This window comes from Gymnodraco acuticeps, unplaced genomic scaffold (genome assembly GCF_902827175.1).
Source record: "Gymnodraco acuticeps unplaced genomic scaffold, fGymAcu1.1, whole genome shotgun sequence".
Classification (NCBI taxonomy): domain Eukaryota; kingdom Metazoa; phylum Chordata; class Actinopteri; order Perciformes; family Bathydraconidae; genus Gymnodraco; species Gymnodraco acuticeps.
This window is the reverse complement of record NW_022992222.1, coordinates 411,883-435,421: the sequence shown is the minus strand read 5'-3', so window position 1 is coordinate 435,421 and position 23,539 is coordinate 411,883. Positions and strand designations below refer to the sequence as shown.

General features: G+C 41.0%; 1 protein-coding gene across 1 annotated transcript; it reads left to right on the top strand.

Moving 5' to 3' along the window:
- Window positions 1–12,088: 12,088 nt before the first annotated feature.
- Window positions 12,089–21,146, top strand: utp25 (UTP25 small subunit processor component). The gene is made up of 12 exons (XM_034205987.1): window positions 12,089–12,255; window positions 12,761–12,800; window positions 12,998–13,193; window positions 13,458–13,697; window positions 14,107–14,195; window positions 14,297–14,707; window positions 15,907–16,123; window positions 16,216–16,418; window positions 17,864–18,046; window positions 18,381–18,490; window positions 19,238–19,483; window positions 20,305–21,146. The coding sequence occupies exons 1-12, from the start codon at window positions 12,155–12,157 to the stop codon at window positions 20,558–20,560; spliced, it is 2,292 nt and encodes a 763-aa protein (XP_034061878.1). The 5' UTR covers window positions 12,089–12,154; the 3' UTR covers window positions 20,561–21,146.
- Window positions 21,147–23,539: the final 2,393 nt, after the last annotated feature.

The following is a 23,539-nucleotide window of genomic DNA, read 5'->3' as shown; positions in this document are numbered from 1 at the left end:
GGGAACCCTTAAAGGAAAGAGGAATACGGTTATGATTTAACAAATATCAAGGTTTATGTTTAATGAAATACATTTGTAATTTTGTAAATTCAATGTAAGCTTTTGGTAACATTTGCTTTTTCAGTCCACTAGGTGGTGCTGATGATGTTTTTTTCTTATGATGTCAGAAAGTTGATCAAAACAAAGATGAGTTATTGAAGAAAGAAATCATAAATGTGCTTTAGATAATTCAATGAAATTGTTTAGCAGTTGAAAAGGTTTAAAATTGCATTGTTACACAGTTTAGGAATACACATGATTCTGATTGGTCAATTTATTTCGACAATCTACAGTCTGTTATTTCTGTATAGTAGACCACTGCCCAGACCAAGAGACTATGCAGTCATATTAATCTGCAAAAAGAAGATCCGGTAAGAGTAAAAACAGCTATGGCAAATTACATTAGTTTGGTTAATCCATCAGAAAACACAGTGGAACATTTCCTGAATGTTATTTTGTATGTATATGGAAAGCCAAAATGATGGATTCATGATAGCTTATCTCTCCAGAGTAAAGAAAAGAAAGATTGAACAAGAACAAGAAAACAGTGCAAGAGAAGGAAAGAGGTTAAAAGACACAACAAGCTATAGTACAGCAATCTCAACAGAAGACTGACCAGTGTTGAATATTGCACATTATCTCTTACATATATATCAACCTATGTTATCGGAGTACTCAGCATATTGTCAATCATGGAAAATCCTATTGATATCGTATCATGACTTAATTATCTGATAATATCGTATCATGGGGCCTCTATTGAGTCTAGGAATCATGGTTTTTGATCATCTTCAATTTAGATGCCACGTGCATGAAAAAACTTGAGCCTTTTTTTCCCCTAAAAATTCAGATCACACCAGAATAAACATGCAATCAGAAAGATAACCTGCAATAAGATTTTGAAAAGCAGCTCCTTACCGAGTACATGTTGGAAAGGTTGTTGAAAAGCTCTTGACCTGCGCTCACTTTGTTCCTCACTCCTCGTATGGTCCCATTCTTGCTGCAGATATTAATCCGTTGTTTGCTGAAGAGCCTCTCTCTCTTGGCACTGGCGTACAAAAGCAAGTCATCTGCAGGTTCACAGCCATTCTCATCCGCACTAGTTTCCACCACCAGACCGTTCAGATGGCGATTGGCCTCGCTGGTGGGAGGCAGGCCCCCCTGCTCGGCCTCTGGACTGCTGCTGGTGCGTTCAGAGTCCACTGAGTCCGACACCGAGCCGCCCCAAGCCCTTTCATCCTTGAACACCTCCGCCAAGACCCGGCCGCTGTTGGCAGACGCCACTCTAAACCTCACTGTTTTCCCAGACCTTTCTTTCTCCTCTTTCACTTTTGGCCCCTCCATTGACAGTCCCATATGTGTCACATCCCATTCAGAAAAGCCACTAGTGCTCTTTCAGCCACAGCCATAGTCAAGTGCAATTATCAATCAATAAAATCCCCATTGACAGGTCAAAATGGGCTGAACGAGTGCACAAACTAGACACCCAAATGGTTAATAATACATGAACTTCTGCCATGGTAACAGCTAAAACAGGCACACAGTAAATTGATATTACCAGGTTCAATTATTTATCAAGGTTAGTTTTCAAACAGAAGGTAGACTACTCCTGTGACTGCTCTTTAATTCCAAGTGCCCTTAAAAGCCTACAGATAACCTTCTGCTGCAAACTCCATTACCCTCTGTCCCTGAAGAAAGAATCATGTATCAAACATCAACCAACTTTTTGTTTCCATTACATTATAGGATTATGGCTATAAGAAAATGTTTTTTTGCATGATAATGGTATTGATTTGTAGTGAGAGATGCTTTTCGGCACTAATGGCATAATGAATAGGGCTTTGTCACTACAGTAGTTACAGTTAGCATAGGTAGGCTACATTCATAAGAAATGCATAAAAAATTCTAAATCAAGGTTGTACTAAATAAACACAAAATGTCCCCTGTACCCAAATATATAGTTTATGTTGCTATGCTACCAAGGGTGAGCAAACACCACCAGCCAAAAGATCATCACTAAATCAAATGATTATAGTAACATAAACCTAGGAAATTGCCCTAATTTAGTGGGAATGCTGATACAGCATTCCAACTACTTGTTATGCTACGCACAAAATTCTTTATTATTCACTTAACTGCTCCTTCATACTTTCACTCAGAAACCTCATTCCAACTTTAAAATGTTACACATCTTTCTGACATTATTCGTGTAACACAACTTTTAAATCTGATTCACACTTTTAGAGATATTAAACATTGTTCAGACATTGGTAAAGAGGCCTTCTTCAGATTTTAGAGTGTGTGACGTCACAGCTAGAATGGAGGACAGATTTAACTTTGCCTTCATATTTTCTTTTAAACCTGCCATAATTCCCAAACCCTACATTCCTGAGACATAATTTGTCATGAGAAACGTAGGAAAACATCTCATAGCTTGAAAAAAAAAAAAATGTAACAAAATAATTAAACAAAATGCCTCTTGAGGGCATGAAGCGACAACAACTTTCAACATGTGTCCATTAAACCCCATTGTAAGTTCAGCCTCATCTTTCCCCACCACAGCAGCCGCACACCTTTAGTTAATCTGCCAAAAAGGCCACATTATTAACCCGAAAGTACACAAAATGTACACTTCAGATGCTCAAGTTCCTTGACATCCTTCACGCTTTGAAATTTCACCGATATCTGTTACGGTTCTTCAACAAAACGTTTACATGTAAGAGGTTTATCTCTCATTCAGAACAATGGAAATGCTCTCCTCTCACTGATTACTGCACATCACCATGGAAACCTTTGATCTCTGGACACATGTTAGCTCAAATAGAAACACCTGTGTCATGGAACACGATGATGTCATAACTCCAACTGACATGCTCAGAGCAGCAGATTTCAGATAATGGTTAACACAGCTCAACATCAAATCTGATGTTACATAATGTGGTGTTACTATGGCAACGCATCCCTTGCCATAAAACACGATGTCGCTATAGCTACAATGGACACGGTCCGGTCGTCCCACAATCTTCACCTGTATATCACCTCTCCATGCCTCAACAGCTCTACGTCAAATATGACATCTCACCATATGCCGTTTCCATGGAAACGTATCCCTCGCAATAAAACACGATGTTTTATTGGACGGTCCAGCCCTCAACAGCTCTACGTCAATTATGGGGTGTTATCATATGCCGTTTCCATGGAAACACATCCCTCGCCATAAAAGACGATGTCGCTATAACTCCTATGAAAATGTTCAAAAAGTGCTCAAACTTCACATGTGTGCTAACAGTCCAGCCGTGAAGACATCTACGGGACAGTTTTGAGATTTCTTCAATTGAAGGTTGCCTTGGCAAGACAATGCTCACCATGAAACACGGTTTTCTCATAACTTCAGTAAAAATGCTCCAAACGGCCCAAAAATTCACAGGGTTGGTAACGATGCAGCCATCAACGCATCTAAGCGTATTATGGGATGTCATCAAATGCCGTTGGCATGGTGACAGATCATTCGCCATCAAGTTAGTTCAAAAGTTTGCAGTTCAAATATTCTGCTGCTTTTCCAAGCCTTTTTACTTTCTTTTCTTCTCTCATCACACATTCAAGCCCCCAGTGTTCATGTATCATTTCAATCTAAATTCTTCATTTTCTTCTTACACATTACATTTCAGCATAGCAGTTTAGCATCAGATTTTCAGCATAAAGCATTCCCACTAGCAATTTCTTCAGGAATTGCATTCTCTAGTTGTCATTAAAAATCTGAAAACAGTCCGTCATTTTGACAGATTAGAACAAACTCGGAACAGTGCCAAAGTTTCCCCGCAGTGAGGCTCCGGTGTTATGCCGTGTTATGCATGCCCGCCAAAAAGGAAATGATACTGTTTCCAAACCTAACTTTGCCGTACAAATCATTGAAATGTCTGTGAGTTTTGGCTTTACGCTGTGCGCGCTCCCGCGAGGTGCAGTGGGCATGCATAACACGGCGCTAACGCAGCATCCTTTGCCTTTGACACTGTGGATCATAGTATCCTGTTGTCACGGCTTGAACAGTCCGCAGGTATTACAGGCTCTGCTCTTGCATGGTTTAGGTCTTACCTGACGGACCGTAGCTTCTCAGTGCAGCTAGGTGCCTTCTCCTCTGCCAAAGCCCCTCTTACCTGTGGGGTTCCCCAAGGCTCGATTCTGGGCCCCATCCTTTTCCTATTGTATATACTGCCCAGGTTCAATTCTCACAAAACATAATATCCCCTTCCATTGTTATGCTGATGATGTACAGATTTACCTGCCTCTCAATCAAAATGCCAACTCACTACAGCAGTTGAAGGACTGCTTAATATAGATTAAATCCTGGCTGAGCCAAAACTTCCTTACCCTCAATGAGAGCAAGACCGAGGTCATCTTTTTTGGACCCCAACCAACAGTCTCCCCGGTTGATATTCTGGGCTCCCTCAATAAAAATATCCTCCCCTCTGTCATGAACCTTGGAGTGACCTTCAACAGCGCCTTTAAATTTGATAAGCAGGTTAGCACTGTAGTCAAGACCTGCTTTTTCAAAATACGACTATTGGCTAAGACCAAGTCGTTTTTATCTTTTAAAGACCTAGAAAGGGTTATTAACGCCTTTGTTACCTCGAGACTGGATTACTGCAATGCTCTGTATGTGGGTATGGACCAGGCCTCAATTAGACACCTCCAGCTAGTTCAGAATGCAGCTGCACTTCTTCTTACTGGCCATAAAAAGCGTGACCATATCACCCCAATTCTGGCCTCAATGCACTGGCTTCCAGTTCGGTTCAGAATAGATTTTAAACTCCTTTTATTTGTTTTCAAAGCCCTAAATGGGCTGGCTCCTGCCTATATAGCCGAACTCCTCCATCGCTACACCCCAGGCAGAGCCTTAAGGTCGGCTGATCAGCTGCTGTTGATAGTGCCTAAGACCAGGCTTAAAACCCGAGGGCATCGAGCTTTCGCAGCGGCTGGCCCTAGGCTCTGGAATACTTTGCCCCTCCATGTGAGGTCGGCCCAGACCCTGGTTTTTTTTAAATCAACACTTAAAACTCACTTTTTCTCTCTGGATTTTGTTTAATTATTTATTTATCCACAGAATTGATACTATTTTTAATATTATTAAATGTTATTAATATTATTGGGGTTTTCAGTTTTTTATGATTAGTAGGTTGGGGAGGGGTAGACCTTAGAGAAGGTTCTGACTGGACTGACTGGTTGCTACGTCTGGTTGCTTGGAGCTGAGTTGGTATAACCCTGAATTAGATTAGAACATTTTAGAAATATGAGGAATAACCCAGAGATGGGGACTCGAGTCTGTGACTCGGACTCGAGTCGCACTTAAGTCGCACACACAGAGACTTCAGACTTGACTTGGACTCCTGCTCAAAAGACTTCAGACTCGACTTGGACTCGTGTTTCGGGACTCGTGAACAATCATTGTGTTTTCTATTTTTGGCGTATTAAAGGTGGGGTAGGTAAGTTTGAGAAACCGGCTCGAGATCGCTAGAATTTGAAAATACACAACCGGAGAAAATCTACCACTTCCTCACAGAGCCCCTCCTCCAACACACACGAACGCGCACATGACCAATGAGGGCACGAGATAAATTTGTGCCCCGATGGACGGCTGACAGGCAGGTAGGCCATCCAGTTACTTTAGCCGGGCCGGCTATCGGGATGTTAAGAGCATTCCATGGAATATAACAAAAAGTGTATCTCGAGCCGGTTTCTCAAACGTACCTACCCCACCTTTAACATTAACATCATGGTCACACCATGGCGACCGGCGGCACACCTGCAGCTGTACCGCTTGTAATTAGATTCAACTATAAAAACTTCGAACAAAACGCCGGCGGCACCAACAAAAGGAGCGCACACTGCAAAGTCTGCAATATTAAAATCAAGGATGCTGGTGCAACAACTTCAAATTCTATCAGGCACTTGAAAACTCACCCGGAGAGGTCAGTCACATTAACGCATATGGACGGTTAGCAAACATGTTTAGCTCAGCATCAGCTATGTAATGTTAACTTAGCTTGCTACTAGCTTTGTAACTGAATATTTGAAAAGATGAGTGAATGTTTGCTTGTCACACTTGTTTGCGTTGAGTGGCGTTGACATTCAACTCTTGACATGACATAAAAAAGGTCGGTAACGTTAATCATTACGTTCCGCTGCCACCATCTACTGGCTAACGTTAAACGTAGAACAATACATAGTTACATACATAAATACATCTGTCGGTTTATAGGCAGGTTACAGGTTTATTGTTGACCACGTAACGTTAATGTTACAGGTTTATTGTTGACCACGTAACGTTAATGTTACAGGTTTATTGTTGACCACGTAACGTTAATGTTACAGGTTTATCAGGTTACCATTACACTGGATTTGAGTGAGAGGATAGAGGAATATGTTTATTTATAGTAGACTTAAAAGATGTAATTAGAGACCGAGTGTAATTAAACAATACGGTTGCAGAGGTCAAATTTTAAAAAAAAGTTGTCCACTGGCCAAATGGCTAGCCTAGTGAATGTTGAAATGTTACCAGCCACTCAATAGATTGCCATTGTTATTTTTGGCTGGTGCGTGCAACATACAGTACCAGCCACTTGCATGATTTACCAGCATTTGGCTGGTAAATGGTGTTAATGGTAGATATCTCTTTTGGAACAGGTCATGTTTTAATATCACCAGTTCAGTATATTTCAGATAATATTGCAGCAATAGTTTTTTAGTTGCAAATGGCACAGAACAAATGTTTACTTTGAAGTACTTTTAACACAGTTTCCCTGCGGGGGATTAATAAAGTATTTGTGATACTGATTTCTGATTCTGAAGTGTTTTGCTTATAAGTTGTTTGCATTTAGCTAAAGTGTGATGTTTTTCCTCATATTGCATTGCAATAGCCTGTTTAAAGTGATCATATAACAAACAACTAATCAGTACTGATACTGTATGCTAATAGATATAGGAGTGATAATAATACAGTAAATGCTTTGAATTTCTTAGATATAGCTGTGCAGTATTCTTAACAGACTGGATAGCAGCAGACAATAGAAGGCTTATTACAACCAGAAGAGACATGAGACTTTTATTTTTTAGAGACTTGAGACTTGACTTGGACTCGTGACCAAAGACTTGAGACTTGATCAAGTCTCACCCCTACAAGACTTGAGACTTGACTTGGACTCGTGACCAAAGACTTGAGACTTGATCAAGTCTCACCCCACAAAGACTTGAGACTTGACTTGGACTCGTGACCAAAGACTTGAGACTTGACTTGGACTTGCAAAAAAAGACTTGTGAACATCTCTAACCTCTTGGTTTTATAAACCGTTTTGTAATTACTTCTTCATCCATTTTTGGATCTCTGTGGGGTTTTCTTTTAAAACCCTAACCCCCCCCCCCCTTGGGGTTGGTCCCTCCCCTCTCCCTCTGCTGATCTAAGGTCCGGTAGAGGGGGATGGGGCACAGAGTCGCTTATCTAGGCGGGGGAGTGCATCTGACAAAGAGATAGGTTGTTGTGCTCTCTATCTCTGTTTCTTATCCTACATTTTCACCCTGGACTAGAGGGAAAGCGTTCTTGGACGCCTTTTCAGCTCCGTTTCTTACTATATTCTTCCTACCCCGTTTACCTTGAACTATTCTAGGAGAGTGTGTTGACGTTGACTCGTTGGGCCTTTCCTCCTGTACTTGTTTGTTCCCCAGTTCTTTCCTTTAACTGAATCTAGGAGAGGGCATTTAGGCCTCTTTACTTCCTTCTTTTGATTAGTTTAGTTTTTCACCACCTTTCCCTTGAACTAATTTATACAGGAGAGTGCATTTACGTAGTCACGTTGTGCCTCTCGGCGTATACTTTGACTTTCTGTCTCTTTGGAGAGTGCTAGTACGTTGGATACGTTGGGCCTTTTCACTGTTGTCCCTCTTCACTAGTATCCCATGTCCCCTCTTCATAATTTGGGTCTTCATAATTTCCACCCTATTCTAAGGGGAAGCATGATGATGCCTTTTCATTTCAATTTCTGGCTTTGTGTTTCTTCACCTCTTACTCGTTTAATATTTAGGAGAGTGCATTTACGTAGTCACGTTGTGCCTCTCTTCCTCTGTTTCTGGCTGTTCTTTTCATACCCTTGTTTCTCAGAGAAGAGAAGCAATACTATTATAAAAAGGAGCTGACACATGGTGTCTCTTCACTTGTACACTTGAGGGGTCAGAGTTCATATGGTGAGGGATTCCATGAGCGGTATGCGCCGGTCTGTGCCTTTACCTTGGACTTCTAATAGAACTGCTCGGGTCTTGATAGATTGAGTGGGGAAGTTCATGAGATCTTTCTAGAGGGTTATCAAGAATAACTTTTATCCAATGACCTTTTCCCTCTCTGTCTGTGTCTGTGTATTCTCTTGTTCCGATTAACCCAGCCAAATCTTTTTTCTTGTTTTGTATCTATATCTACGCCGGGATCCGGAGTCGAGGCTGATCCTCTTGCTGTAGTCCTGTGTCTTGGATCCTCTATCCTGAGTTCTGGATTAAGTCGTGGACTTCGGGTCGTGGCTGAACCTGTCTCTGCGGTCCTGCCTTGGGTCTCGCCATGCTGCTTCCCTGATGGCTTCCACAGGATTGTAGCTGACATCCTCGTGGATTCATCTTCTTATTACAGACACATGCATTTCCTAACATTCGGTCTATATGCTGTAAAATGTATTATCTCTTCGATTTACACACGGCATCTATTGCACGCAGTGGCGGCCGGCCCATAGGGGCACTAGGTAGACCCTCCAGAAAAACGCGATTCTGCGATCGCAGAATTTACCACATAATCTGCAAAATGGCGCAGATTTTTAAAAAGCCGCATATTTATCAAAAGGCCGCATAATCCCCGCATTTTTCCACACAAAATTGAGGGAAAAAAAAGTTAGCTCGTCTTGACGTGAAGTGATGATGATGCGCGACGTCATCAGCTCGCGCATCACAGAAGGTAAACAACACCGTAGAGTGAACGTGTGGAGCTCACACGAGAGTTTCTCTTCACCAAGATGAAAAAATCTAATCCATCTCATTTACCGACGAACATTTCTGCTAAAGACCGGGCAAAGCAGTACCCCGATGTCTTGCATGAAAGTGGGGGGAAACTAATCTGCACCCCGTGCAACTGTGTGTTGGAGCATAAGAGAACATCGACGGTGACGACCCACTTTGATTCATTCAAAGATTCGAAAATGCTTTCTGCTGCTGCGGAGAAGAAAGCCAAACAACTCACGTTCACCGAGGTATCAACCTCCAAAACCCTTTCGAGGGCTACAAGAAACGAAGTGAGTAGCCTACAAGATTGAAGCTGGTCAGATAACGAACGAGTAAATGAAAACAGAATGAGGCGGAGTAGTGTGTGTGTGTGTGTGTGTGTGTGTGTGTGTGTGTGTGTGTGTGGTGTGTGTGTGTGTGTGTGTGTGTGTGTGTGTGTGTGTGTGTGTGTGTGTGTGTGTGTGTGTGTGTGTGTGTGTGTGTGTGTGTGTGTGTGTGTGTGTGTGTGTGTGTGTGTGTGTGTGTGTGTGTGTGTGTGTGTGTGTGTGTGTGTGTGTGTGTGTGTGTGTGTGTGTGTGTGTGTGTGTGTGTGTGTGTGTGTGTGTGTGTGTGTGTGTGTGTGTGTGTGTGTGTGTGTGTGTGTGTGTGTGTGTGTAAAATAGTCCAATTGCTTTTACAATAAATAAACATTGAATGTGTTTAATTGAATAGTAAAGGGGTTTAACGTTAGTGGCAGGTTATGTGTGAGAGAGAATAAATACATAAGACAGCCCAATATTTATTTATTTCGCAACTTCCCGCAATTTCACCGCATAAAATCACATAAAACCCTGCATGTTTGATCGCATTATCAAGGATTTTAGCCCGCATAATCAAGGATTTTTGCCCGCGTTTTTCTGGAGGGTCTAACTAGGGGCGCCGCCCCCCCTCTTCCCACATTACATTTTTTTTTTTTTTTAAGGTAAATATTATATAATTGGTATCAGTAAAATGTATAATCTACAATAAAATCTCTTTTAAAATTGTGTTACGATGTCTAAAGTTACTGATAAGTCACATGTTTCTTGCCTGGCCTTGCCCGTGTATCATTACCCTCTCTCATAGCGCCCAGACGAGAGTGCAGCAGAAGCCAACTGTTGCTATCTTTAAACTATGCCGCCAAAACATAATTTCAGCCAATCAGCGTCGTCAAATCTGATGGTCACAGGGCGCCTACGTCAGCGCCCAGTGCAGTCTGTGAGTTGTTTGGACTCGTATCCAAGGAGACAAAACAGGAAGCTGTCATTCACTCTGGAAGCTATCATTAGCAGCTAATGAAAAAAAAGGTGAGCAAAAGGTGAGCATATCTCCGTGTTTTGCTACCTAAAGCTACGTCGTGTGATGTCTGTATTTGCTTCCTGATCGCTCAGTGATCATACTTATATTTCTAGAATCTGTGGAATCTCAGCTTGTTAGATATGCTTGTTTTTGCATATATACCTAGAGTGCGTTAGCCCCGGTGTTCTGCAGTTTGTGTGGGTCTACTACTGTTGCACAGTTTATGCTGTAGAAACTATGTCCAGAACAAGGCGTTTGGAAGTTTTGGAAGATTCATAGCTAACCACACTGAAGATTATGGAGGTATTGATCAGTCTTCTCATATTTTTAAGCCTTCATTTGTCCTTTGAATAATCTGTGCTGTTGTATTTGCTGTAAAGTGTCTCTACCGTAGGCAATTTGTATTATATGTACAGCACTTTGGCTCGACCAAAAATCGTTTATAAATGTGCTATATAAATAAAACTTGATTTGATTTGATCCACACGGCGGCGTGCGTTGAAGCTTGCAGGTGGGCGTGTCTGAAACTCGACCAACAACCAATCACATGAATCTCCCGCCCCGGACACAAGGGGTCACGCGGTTTGATTGGCTAGAGCTTGTACTGGCATATGATTTGATTGGCTGACGCTTCCTTTGAAGCTTCAAAAGTTGAACATTGCTCAACTTTTGAAGCGAGCAATGGGAGCAAAGCGAGCGAAGCGACGCTCCCACAATGCAGTTCGGCAAAGTGTGACGTCACCCCATTCAAAGTGAATGGACAGAAGCGTTGAAGCTTCAACGCACGCCACCGTGTGGACGGGCCGTAACATTTCACGAGCGTGCTCTTCCCCCCCTCGTCAGAGTTGTGTAAAGACCGACGAGTAATATTGGATTTTGACGAAAATGTTACGATCCTCTCTGTCAAAATGACGGACAGCGAAAAAGTCTAGCGCAACCTCTGCTGTATTTTTTCTTTCAAAATTATGACTTTATTCTCAATATAGTACATTTTTTCTCAAATGATTACCACCTCTCAGAAAATACAAATATGTGGGATATATTTTTAATATGCTGCTCAAAAGGAACGCATGGGATTGTTCTGCCTGGAGCACTGACACACTGTGATGCCTGCATCACGGCAGACAAGGAGAAGGTGTTCTTGCTTTGTCAAATTGTTGTGAAAATGTTAATAAATATAAATGTGGATGCAACTGTACTTATTGCATAACAAAAGCATATTCTGATTGAATTGAAATGGCGTCATGTATTTTTATACTATGAAAGATTTCCTCAAATTTAATTTTTTTTATTGCACATTATTTATATTGTAGGCTATAGTATGCAGTAGTTTTCACATAATATATATAATTCACTCGACTACGCAGCAATATATGAACATACATAGGAAGAGGATTAGGGCCACATAAAAAAAATGTTTTGGGAGGATTTGTTCTGAGAAAAAAATCTGAATTTTGACTTAAATCTCAGAATTCTGGCTTTTTTCCTCAGAACAAAAAAACATAATTTTTTTTGGGAGAAATAAGTCAGAATTCTGACATTTTTCTCAGAATTCTGACTTTTATCTCAGAATTCTGACTTTTTTGTTTTATTTTCAAATCCTCCCAAAAAAAGTCACGTGACCCTCTTCCGTATGTATTTCTTGGCCTTTCTTTCTCTTTTTTAGGATCACAAACATGTAATTCCATTCCTGACCTGAGGATGGTAGTAAAGCTACTGGTTAACCACCACCGAAGAAGCTGGAGGACCGCACGTGTAGTCCAGTGTCAACATGGGGAAAAGAAACCAGAAACAGCAGCTTTTCACAACTTTAACCAAGAAACAGAAGAAACACTTAAAGGAATTCGGAGAGGAGCATCCGTTTCATGATGTGTAAGCAGCACATCAAAGTCCGGCTTGTCTTTAAGTATCAATTTAGCTACTTTTATGTTAGCCATATAGCTAAGTTGCACTCAGACACCTGTGTTAACAGTCAAGCCGTATACAGTAGGTAATGTTCGCTAAATGTTCTAATGATGGTATTATTAAAAAACGAAGGGGTACTTGATTTGAACGATATACCCGATATTTGATGCGTTAAGGGTGGTTGACAAGTCAAATAAAAGTTAAATAGCTCATGTGTGCTAATATTTGCTAATGTGTGTACTGTAAAATTCTAGACATAGCCTTCCTTCACACTTTCTTCACCATGCTATTGTCTCCATCCATTCTCCAAAATGCACCCTAATTCACTTTTTGGTCAGGTCCTTTGCTTTATCTATACATATTCTAACACCAACATGATAGACCAAGGCCTTTTGTTATCTAGTCAAGTGTGCGGTCAAAAAAATAAATGCTTGTGTTCTAAGAAAGTGACTCAATTTGTGTTTTTATACAGAGTCGGTGCAAGACCTGAACGAACTGAGATATTGGAACTGGTGAGTAGCTCTGATGCCCAACCTATGCTACGTGAGATTGATGATTGCACAGATGGCAATAGCAAGGATCTCCCGTCTGAAATATCTGAAATAAATTGTGGACCACCCAGTCAGACACACTCCAGTTTAGTTATGTTGTACCTATACCAAAATGAATATACACATTAAAAGGTGTTCTCCCTGCACCTCTGTTAAAGCCAGCCAGTCCAGAACATTCAGATGTTGAGCCTGATGAGTTGGAGGATGGGAATGAGGAAGAGGAGCCCGAGCAGAAATCAGCCTATCAGAAGCTTCTTTCAACTCTCAGCAAAGCCACCAGTAATGACCAGAGTGAAGAAGAGAGCACAGATGATGAAGAGGAGGAGGAGGAAGAAGAAGAGCTTCTTGGTGAAGGTGAGTTTTTTTTTCTTCCAGCACACAGTGAGGACAGGAGCTGCATCGATCAGTTGACTAATGGATTAATTTAGTATAAAGACAGATAAATAATCAACCACTGTTTTGATAATTGATTAATCTTTAATGGAAAAATGCAGTTTTCATATATATACATACGTCGCTTAATCCAGATTGTAAATAATCATTGGTTGCACCCTCACGGAGGACGCTATAGGCCAACTTGATGCAGCTGTCTGAATACTGTTTTGCTCCAAATCGTAGTGGACAGTGATGGAGTTGATGATGACAGTGAGCATGGTGAAGAAGATGAAGGAGGTGAGGAAGAACCTGAGGATGCAGATGAGGCACTGACTGAAACGCTGGAAGGAGAGGAGATGAAGGAGGCAGGAGATGAGTTTGAAGACAAGGAACATGAGACTCAGTTCTGTCTGGAGACCAACTTCACAGAGGACGGAGGACAAGAGGACGCTGACAGCGATGCAGAGCAGGATGACAGCAAGGGTAAGAAAAAGATTCATAGCAATTAATAGTTATGTCAAATATGTCATCCTACATTCCCTGTCTGGATGCATGTTATGTCATCCTTTGTATTTCCAAAATAAGTGTACTCCCTGCTTTAAAAAAAAGTTTAAGGAATATTAAACCCAAAAACTCTTTTTTAATGTGGCTTTTAATTGAATTGTATTTATTTTAATTGTATTCTTAATGTATTATTCTGTTCTTGTTTTTGTCAGCCCTGTGTTTATGACTTCTGTTGGTATTAAGTGTTTTTAATCACACAGGTATGTGTTACTCTGTGTATTGTATAGGAAAAAGGGGGGGGGGTAGCTTTGTTGTTTCTTTTAAGTTTTGTTTATTGTTTTATTATTGGGTTTGTGAAGCGCTTTCAATGATATTTCTGTTTGTACAGACATATTTGTGCAGCATTTGAACACAGAGCTTAGTGAAGACGATGTGCAGAAGATGACGTCGGGCAGCAAAACTAAGGCTCAGATTACGGTATGAAGTGCACAATTCTTCAAGATCAACCACCTTTTTATTAAAGTAAATTCTAACTGCAGTTGATGTGTTTTACTTTCTGCGTTTCCCCCTACATTTAGTGGCCAAAACTGGGCTCTTTACTTTGTACCAATCCCCTGGAGAAGTTTGGACCCATCGGCCCCAACAGAGACACAAACCTGCCAGTGTTCCACAGGGTTCTGGAGAGCCACTGGAGGAATCTGAACAAGATCTCCAACTTTAAGGGGGTGTCGGAGGAGATCAGCCCACTGCAGCAAGAGCTGCTGTCTCTGATGGGCTCCTACAAGGACTTCTACTTCCCAGAGATGTGTCCTGTGAACCAGGGCCCACAGGTCTGCAGCACATACTGCCTTCACGTTCTCAACCACGTGCTGAAGGCCAACTCCAGAGTCCTGGCCCACAACGCGCTGCTGAGGGAGCAGAAGACCCAGAACAGAGCTGGAGCTGAGCCAAAGGACGAACCCAGAGACCAGGGACTGACCCGGCCCAAGGTGAAGTCCTGGATACATTATGATTGGCTTCTCAACGGAGCTCCATTTAACTTTTTTAAACTCCCACAAAACGGTGTAATTTTAGGGTATTTTGTGCCCGTTTTAGTCTCAAATACCAAGAGTACTGTATTAGTAATACATTGCTAATTTCCTCTCTGGTTTTCAGGCTGAATCACATTTTATACTTTTTTTTTTACAGTGTTTGCCGTAGTAATACATTACTGTAACGCGTTACAAAAGTAACGGAGTTACAGTAATGTATTACTTTTTGCTGTAACGTAGTAATGTAACGCATTACTAATGAATTTTGGGTAATATACTACCCGTTACAATTCGCAGTAACGCAGTTACAACTCATTTTAACTTGAAATTAAATGGTGTTTTGTTTTTTAAGAATTTACCAACATTGTGAGACATTCCGACACCAGAGAAAAATTGTGCGGGTAGATTAGTAAGCCTGGTGTTTACCCTTCAGGTTCATCATTTATCTGACGTCCAGCGCTCCGTCTTTTAACCTCTTTTCCTTTCTCTTTCTTGATCCTCCTTAGCAACCTTCATTATAGTCCTTGACAGTGGTCTGTACTGCTGGATTAACAACGTGTCACATGTTAAGAATTTACAATCAGAATCGAGTATTCAACTAAGCCGTGTAATACAAGTTGTTAGTAGCCTTAAGGGCCTACACAGTTGTTATGCTATACCACATTGCCCCTCACTGGATGTATAATGAGCTGCACTAAACTACATTTTAGCATTTAAAATACCTAGCCATTCTTTTGCGGTTATTTTGGTGAAAGTAACTCAAAAGTAATATAAAAGTAGTGTAACTCATTACATTTCAGAGACAGTAATATTGTAATGTAACGTATTACTTAATAAAGACAGTAATATGTACTGTATTACATTTTGGAAGTAACTTGCCCAACACTGAGTACACATTTGTGTAGAGGGGTGCCATGCCTTAGATGTAAGGGGGATTATGTTGTTACACATTGTAAAACTTTCATTAAAAACATTGTTTTAGTGTTTTAAAAACGTGGAAATCATTACGGAAATCATTAATTTCACTTCTCCCAGCCTGTCAGCGAAATGGAGTGAATCACATTTCCCCTTGAACAGCATACAATTCACAAATACTAAATTATTCCACAATATTACATTTTCCAGCTCTGATTTAGATGTTTTTCTGATTATTCCAGGCCCTGATCCTGGTTCCGTTCCGCGCCGGAGCTCTGCGAGTCGTCCAGACGCTCATCGGCTTGCTGGAGACCAAAGGCAAAAAGATCGTGGTGAGCAACAAGAAGAGGTTCAAAGATGAGTTCGGAGAGGAGGAAGATGAAAATCCGTCCAATCTGCAGAGACCAGACGATTACCGGACCATCTTCTCGGGCAACGTGGACGATCACTTCAGGATAGGTACAGTTTAGTAAACCTGAATCAACATACTCTTGGATATCCTCCCTGAGTCTTTCTGTTTTAATCTTGTTGTTGTCCTCTTTCTTGAACAGGCATCTCCATCGTGAGGAACAGCATACGTCTGTACGCCCCCTTTTACTCCTCTGACATCATCATTGCGTCTCCGCTGGGCCTCCGCACAGTGCTGGGAGCAGAAGGAGAAAGTAAGAGAGACTTTGACTTCCTCTCCTCCATCGAGATGCTGGTGGTGGACCAGGCGGACGTCTTACTCATGCAAAACTGGGAACACGTGTTGGTGAGAATATCACCTGCTTGCAACGCTACACATAAGCCGCGCTCACACCGCAGTACTTTTCCCACTTTAGTTCCGATATAGTTCCGAAATGTTGCGTTCACACCAAAAAGAGCCGGAACTAGAACTAGAACTAGAAGCTGCTGGAAGTCCCAGCAGCTTCTACTGGAGCCAGTCCCTAACTCCGGGGACTTCGGGTGGCAGTATACGGCGTGAAGTTGTTTGCTGCCTGCCAGTAAACCCAAAGCAGAAGAAGAAGAAGTGACGGCAGCGGCTTCATTTGCCTAATCCTTCCCCAGGAACTTATTCCGGTGTGAACGCGATCTGTACTTAGTTCATGAGAACTCTTTAGTTCTCATGAACCTTTGTGGGAAAAGTAATGCGGTGTGAATGCGCCTATTGCTGCGTTATGACATCAACTGTTTTGTTTTTTTTGTTGGGAAGGATGTGACGCCATCTGCTGTTCATTTGAGAATTGGATTAATCACAACATATTGAAATGTTGCATTTAACTCTAAAGGCCAATCAGACTTTCAGCATGTTTTTGTGAAAGTATTTTTGGATTCTGATTTGTAAAAGTCACGATTGAAAACTCTGTTGTAATGAAAAATAAATGTATGGCTTAAGGGAAAGTAGTGCACCTTTTTTATGTGATCTTTTTAGTAAATGTTAAAGGTTATTGTAGTCCATTGAAGATATTAGTTTGAAAGAAAGCTTAGTTCTACTGCTCGCGGAGCCATGCTGCATTGCCTTCATGTACCAGGATGCATTGTGCTCAATCTTCTGACACCCAGCCCTTACACTGTGGGTATACTTAAAAAGTTGCGGTTTCCTAGTGCAATCAAGCGTGAACTAAGATGGCAACAACTCTATTTTCAACATCGTCAAAGACAGTGCATTGCAGCTTTGCTCCTTCTGTTTTTAACTCTAATACTAAAAGCCCCACCTAAACTCACTCAGCATTTGACCAAGAGCTAACTCAACAAAAACATACTATTGCATTAGGTGAAAAAACGATTTGCTCAATGAAAATCTGCCCCCAAAGCCATGCTGTTATGGTCATCCTCTTAGAAAGTGATACATTGATGTCTCATTCCAGTGTTTCCCACAGATCTGAAATATACTTGTGGTGGTAGCCGGGCACGAGGGGGAGAAAGAAATAAACGTCTTCTGTGTTTCTCGTAAGGTCTCCCTTTCTGTTGGTCGCTTGTTAGCGGACCTTTCACACGATAGCAGAGCGAACAGGTACAGGAGGTGTAGAGCGAGGGATCATTGTCCACTAGTTAATCGATCGCAGATGGCGTCTTGCTCGCGGACGGATAACAAAAAACCTAAATGGGTCGGGAAATATACTTTGGCGGTCGTTAATATACCTGGGCGGTCCGCCCAAGTAAAGTCTACGTGGGAAACCCTGCATTCAACTAATGACACGATCCGTCTCTCTACAGCATGTGATGCAGCACATTAACCTGCAGCCGCTGGACCCTCATGGAGTGGACTTCTCCAGGGTGAGGATGTGGAACCTGAACAACTGGGCCCGGCACTACCGGCAGACGATGGTGTTCAGCTCCATCCAGGACCCTCAGATCAACAACATCCTCACCAAGCAGTGCGCCAACTACCGCGGACAGGTACGTCATACAGTTGGCATTACACCACTTTGTGACACACGCAGTTATTTAAATCAACATATTGTCACAAGGCAGAAGTAATAATAATAAATTAATACATTTAATTTATATAGCGCTTCTCATCTGCCAAGACAAATCTCGAAGCGCTCAGAGTGAAGTGATCTGATAAACCGTTTTCCTATTTAAACTAGAGATATTTTTTTTCCCACACATTGTCAAAACAACCCTGTTACTTTAGTCATCTGGATATCTGAAGAAATCCCTGGTTTCTGCACTGCAATTCGATTATGTTGGTTATTTTAAAGTTGATTTCTCTCTTTTTTTTAACTCCCAGATTGCGACCAAGAACATGCCGGAAACTGGCTCCATCTGCCAGGTGCTGGTTCAGCTGCCTCACGTGTTCCAGATGTTCCCCTCCGACAGCTTCATGGACCATGATGCACGGTAAGCTGGTCAATCACCTAATGCCATCATCGCCTGACCAAGTGTGGTCTCTATGAGATAGACCAGGGTTTTTGATATGCTTCACGGTAAATATCATGTGGCCATTGATTCATTGAGCAACACAGTAGACTACCACTTTTACCCTGACACCAGTAAATGTGTGACAATCAGCAGCTCTTGTTTGCAGTGTATCCATGGTAAAACAGACAGCTGCCACTGGATATTTCTGATGCTAAAAAAAGCAAAACGTACCTGCTAAGTTAAAATATAGATTTGTGCGATATTGATCATATCCTAGAGCCAATATATTTTGTTACAAAATACCTCCATATGGATATTGCAACAATATTGTAGGGTTGGTGCTTTTTGCAATGAGGTTTTCGATAAATAATCATCAGTAATGTGAATATAAGGACTTTGTGGGTAATACCAGATAAAAAAACAGAAAATTATATAATTTACTATAATGCCCTTTTTTTAAAACAAGGAAAAACAACTCTTGTGACATATTACATTATCTTAAATGTAACACACATTAAGAGTCGGACCCAAATGTCATTAATATGTTTGATTTATTGCCAGGCACTAGCGAGATATACTATAATTTTACTGTAAATGTTCAGCTCCTTTATTTGAGCATATCTTTTGGTCTGACATTATGAGATTTAAATCTGACAATCGCTCGGTTCATCCGAACAAAATATAAAGCTCTTGTTTTATTCCCGCTGTTCCCCACCCTGCCCGTAGGTTTCAGTTCTTTTTAGATAAAGTGCTGCCTCAGTACAGGGACTCTGTTATGTCCCACACGCTGATCTACGTCCCGTCTTACTTTGACTACGTCCGGTTGCGCAACCACATGAAGAAAGAGGAGATCAACTTCGCCAGCATCTGCGAGTACTCCAGCAAGTCGGAGGTGTCACGAGCCCGACACTTCTTCCAGAAAGGAGATCATCAGTTCCTGCTCTTCACTGAACGCTTCCACTTCTACAAGAGGTCAGCTCTTTTTCTAAACTGATAACCTTAACAATAAGTGTACTGATGAGCATATACAAACAGCACTTGGGACTGCCGGTGATATCTTTTGATGGATACATGATAGTTGCTAAGCAATGAAGATGCACCCTTATCTTTAGTTTTTAAGTTATTGCACAGAACACATTTGAAAACGGTCAAAGTGACTGCTCTAGTGTCAAAGACTGTTAACTTTATTACTGTTGATAAGAGTAAACCTCACTTGTTGCCCTAACAAATGAATAACAGATGTCGTTCCTTTTAAAGAGTTCAGGGACCTCTTACTTTATGTGTGGAGTTCAATCCAATCATATCTGGTTTACTCATGGAAATGACTGTCACTGTCTTTTGTTTCTTTATTGTAGTCAATTGTTATTAAAAACACTAATACGTTTTTTTAATGACACAAATTAACATTGTAATTCTGTTGTTCTTCATATGTTTTTGAAGGTATTCTGATAGAATCATGATTTGACTAGGTGTTGTAACACTCCTGGTGATTTCCTGTGTATCTGAAGGCCTTATTATAGATATCCTTTTCTTTCTTAAAGAGGCCCTCTTATGCTCATTTTTGTAGGAGAGAAACTGTATACACTAAACACTGTTTACCGTATTTATATCAGTGGGAAGCAATAATCAGAAATGATTGCTTCCTACAGTTGGAAAGTACTTGTTGAAAAGTGTTGTAAAAATATCTTTGAAGAACTGTAATTGAATACCTGTCATAACAGACAGTCTGTGATATGAAAAATGTTTTAAATGTAACGTTTAAACTCTGCTTTCTCCATTTTTTTTAAATTTAGGTATACCATCAAAGGGATCCAGAACCTGATATTTTATGGCTTGCCCTCCTACCCGCACTTCTACAGCGAGGTGTGTAACATGCTGGCAGCGGGGGGTCGGGGGGAGGAGGCCAGCTGGACTTGCACCGCCCTCTACTCCCGCTACGATGCCCACAAGTTAGCTGCCATCTCTGGAGTGCAGCGAGCCGGACAGATGCTGCACTCCAACAAGACTGTTCACCTCTTTGTTACAGGAGGGGAGGATAAAGCCTCCTGATGGAGAGGGACACATTAAAGAGAGACACTTCATAAAACCAAGGGAGATATCTACTGTCCACCGTTACAGCAGGAGGATCTGTTGTTGAATGAAAGTCGCCTTGTGACACATCAGTCTTGAAAATGTGGATAAACACCAGATTAAAACATAACTATGGGTTTGGTTAATGTGCCATCCAGAGATATTGGTCACAAAATGAAGAGATCATAAAAAATAGTCAAACTGTGTTCTAAAGCTTCTAGGTGATCAGGCTGTTGAAATGTTGAATGAATGTGTATTTCCAGTTTATATACATACATTTTTCTTCCCTTTTTAATTGTTAAAAGTTCATATTTGTAGCAATACCTGTCCTGATTCACTATGGTTGTAACAATGATGGCAAACCCAATATAAAAGCCTTTCAAATTAAAGCTGGGGTACGCAGATTATTTTTGGCATCATTGTACATTAAATATCTAGGAGAAAGCTATACTTAAACACCTGTGGTAACGTTTTTATATAAGCTTCAAAGAAGTCTTTACTATGGCATTTTTACAAAAGCAAACGCTGTTTTAAGATGGTGAAAACAATAAACGGCATAATATCCTGAACGAGTATTTGTTAACACTTCAAAGGAACCCCCCCAAAATAAGACATTATCGTTATAGTTGGACATTATCAGGAAAGTGGTGGAGAATAGTTGAGCTTTAAGGTTCTTTATTTTGTCATTCGAACATAGCTACAGTGTAGTTATGCCGATGAAATTCTTAGGTCACAGGCTTCTCCAACAGTGCAACACAATAACACAGATAAACAGAAAGATATAGTGCAAGTAAATAGTAATATAGTAAATACAAAAGAAAAATAGTTTGAAATAGTGCAATAAGAGTCTATATACAAGTTATTGGAATGATATATTAGATAAATAATTACTAAGTAGCAGATGAATGTTATGGATGTTGTTTCAGCAGTTCAGGTGTTTAATAGTCTTATGGCCTGTGGGATGAAACTGTCTCTGAGTCTGGTGGTCTTAGTCCGGATGCTTCGTTAACGCCTGCCAGAAGGCAGCAGACTGAACAATTTGTGGCTGGGGTGATGGGGGTCTTTTGGAATCCGGAGGGCTTTCTTCCTGAGCCGCTGGGAGTTAAGGTCCTCCATGGATGGCAGCTCTGTGCAGTTTTCACCACCCTCTGTAAAGCCTTACGATTGAGGGCGGTGCAGCTGCCGTACCAGGCCGTGATGCAGCCAGTCAGGATCCTCTCTATGGTGCACCTGTAGAAGGTCAGGGTCCCCTCTATGGTGCACCTGTAGAAGGTCAGGATCCTCTCTATGGTGCAACTGTAGAAGTTGCAGAGTATCCTGGAGTCCATGCTGAACCTCCTCAGCCTGCGGAGGAAGAAGCCTGGGGTCTGCCCGTCAGGAAGTTCAGGATCCAATCACAGAGGGCGCTGTTGAGCCTGAGGTTTCTGAGCTTGATGACCAGCTTGGAGGACACAATGGTATTGAAGGCTGAACTGTAGTCAATAAACAGCATTCTTACATATGTGTTCCTCTGGTCCAGGTGTGAGAAGGCAGTGTGGATGGTGAGGGCTATGGCGTCGTCTGTGGACCTGTTTGCTCTGTAGGCAAACTGCAGGGGGTCCAGAGAGTCAAGGAGGGAGGAGGTGATGAATGTTTTGACTAACCGCTCAAAGGACTTCATTATGATGGAAGTGAGTGCTACTGGGCGTTAGTCGTTGAGGCTGGTGATTGTTGTCTTTTTGGGGACAGGAACGATGGTGGAGTGTTTTAAATGGTTAAAAATTGTTTAAAATGGTTATTTAAAAAAAAAAAAATCATAATAAAAAAATGATGGATTCGAAAATAATATGATACAGTACAGTACTATTACGTCTGGTCTCTGTGTTTCATTAAAGCTTCCGGTGCTAGCGAGCTACGCTAACGGATATAAGGAGTTTTTTCAACAACAAAGTGGAGGAGAGTCCTCTCCTGTCAGACTGAGAGACTCAGTGAGCTAAAGGACTCTCTCAGTGTTTAGATAGTTAACTTTAGTCTAAGTTATCTCAGTGGGTCTCAAACGTTTTGGTCACCATTAATGTAAACAATTATTTCCGAGGCACACGTTTATATAATCATTATAGTTATAAAAAAATAAGAGAATAAATAAAAAAACAGGTATGAAATACTATATGACAGTAAAACAAGAATAAAGTTTAAAAGGGTGATTTGTAAAATATCCATAAAGAAAAAGTAAATCTGTTTACAGTTCTGTTTCATATGGGTGTTGAGAGAGGTATCCATAGATCTCTTCATTTTGCTCTCAACGTGCAACAGATTGATGCTTTTAACTTCAATATTGAAAAATAAATCTTCCCGGGGGAGCTTGCTTTTGGGAGGTGAGGTGCTTTTGAGCGGTTAGTCAGCTTTAAGATAAGACGAGTTACAAAATACAATAAAAAACATAGCAGCATAATAGTAAAGCTGTACACTAAAAGTCCTGTAAAAAGAGCAATTAAATATATACAGCAAAAATTAAACATAGACGGTAAACTATCAGCAACAGCCGATATTGTATCTAGCTAGAGCCTTGTAACACAGTATTCTTAAAGGGCTTTACAAAACATGTTGGCAAAAAACAGGGCGGAATTTAATATTGGATCACAGTGGCAGATGTGTACCAAAAGGAAAGTAACAAAGGAAGCGGGGGCAAATGTCTGGGAAGGGTTTAAGACAGAGGAGAGAACTGTAGGATAAGGGCTGTATTCTCAATTTTTGGCTTTTTTAAATTTGTATTATGGATCTCTTTGCCAGATGAAGCCCAAAATAAACTGCCTATTTGCAGCTTTAAATACGAGAGTGTTGCCGTTATTATCCGGTTAAGAATTTTAGAAGTTTTAAGCCAGAAGAATTTAAAGTAGTACTACTTATGCTAATGCAACACTATTTTGTAAAAACGTTTTTTCAAATGTTTTCATTAAACTGTGAGCAGGTCAGTGAAGT

Bases quoted from the DNA above. Each gene is read 5' to 3' on its own strand.
- utp25 (XM_034205987.1), top strand. From the start codon at position 12,155: ATGGGGAAAAGAAACCAGAAACAGCAGCTTTTCACAACTTTAACCAAG. The intron at 14,708-15,906 runs GTGAAGTCCTGG...TGATTATTCCAG, and splicing joins AGGGACTGACCCGGCCCAAG to GCCCTGATCCTGGTTCCGTT. The intron at 16,124-16,215 runs GTACAGTTTAGT...TTTCTTGAACAG, and splicing joins GGACGATCACTTCAGGATAG to GCATCTCCATCGTGAGGAAC.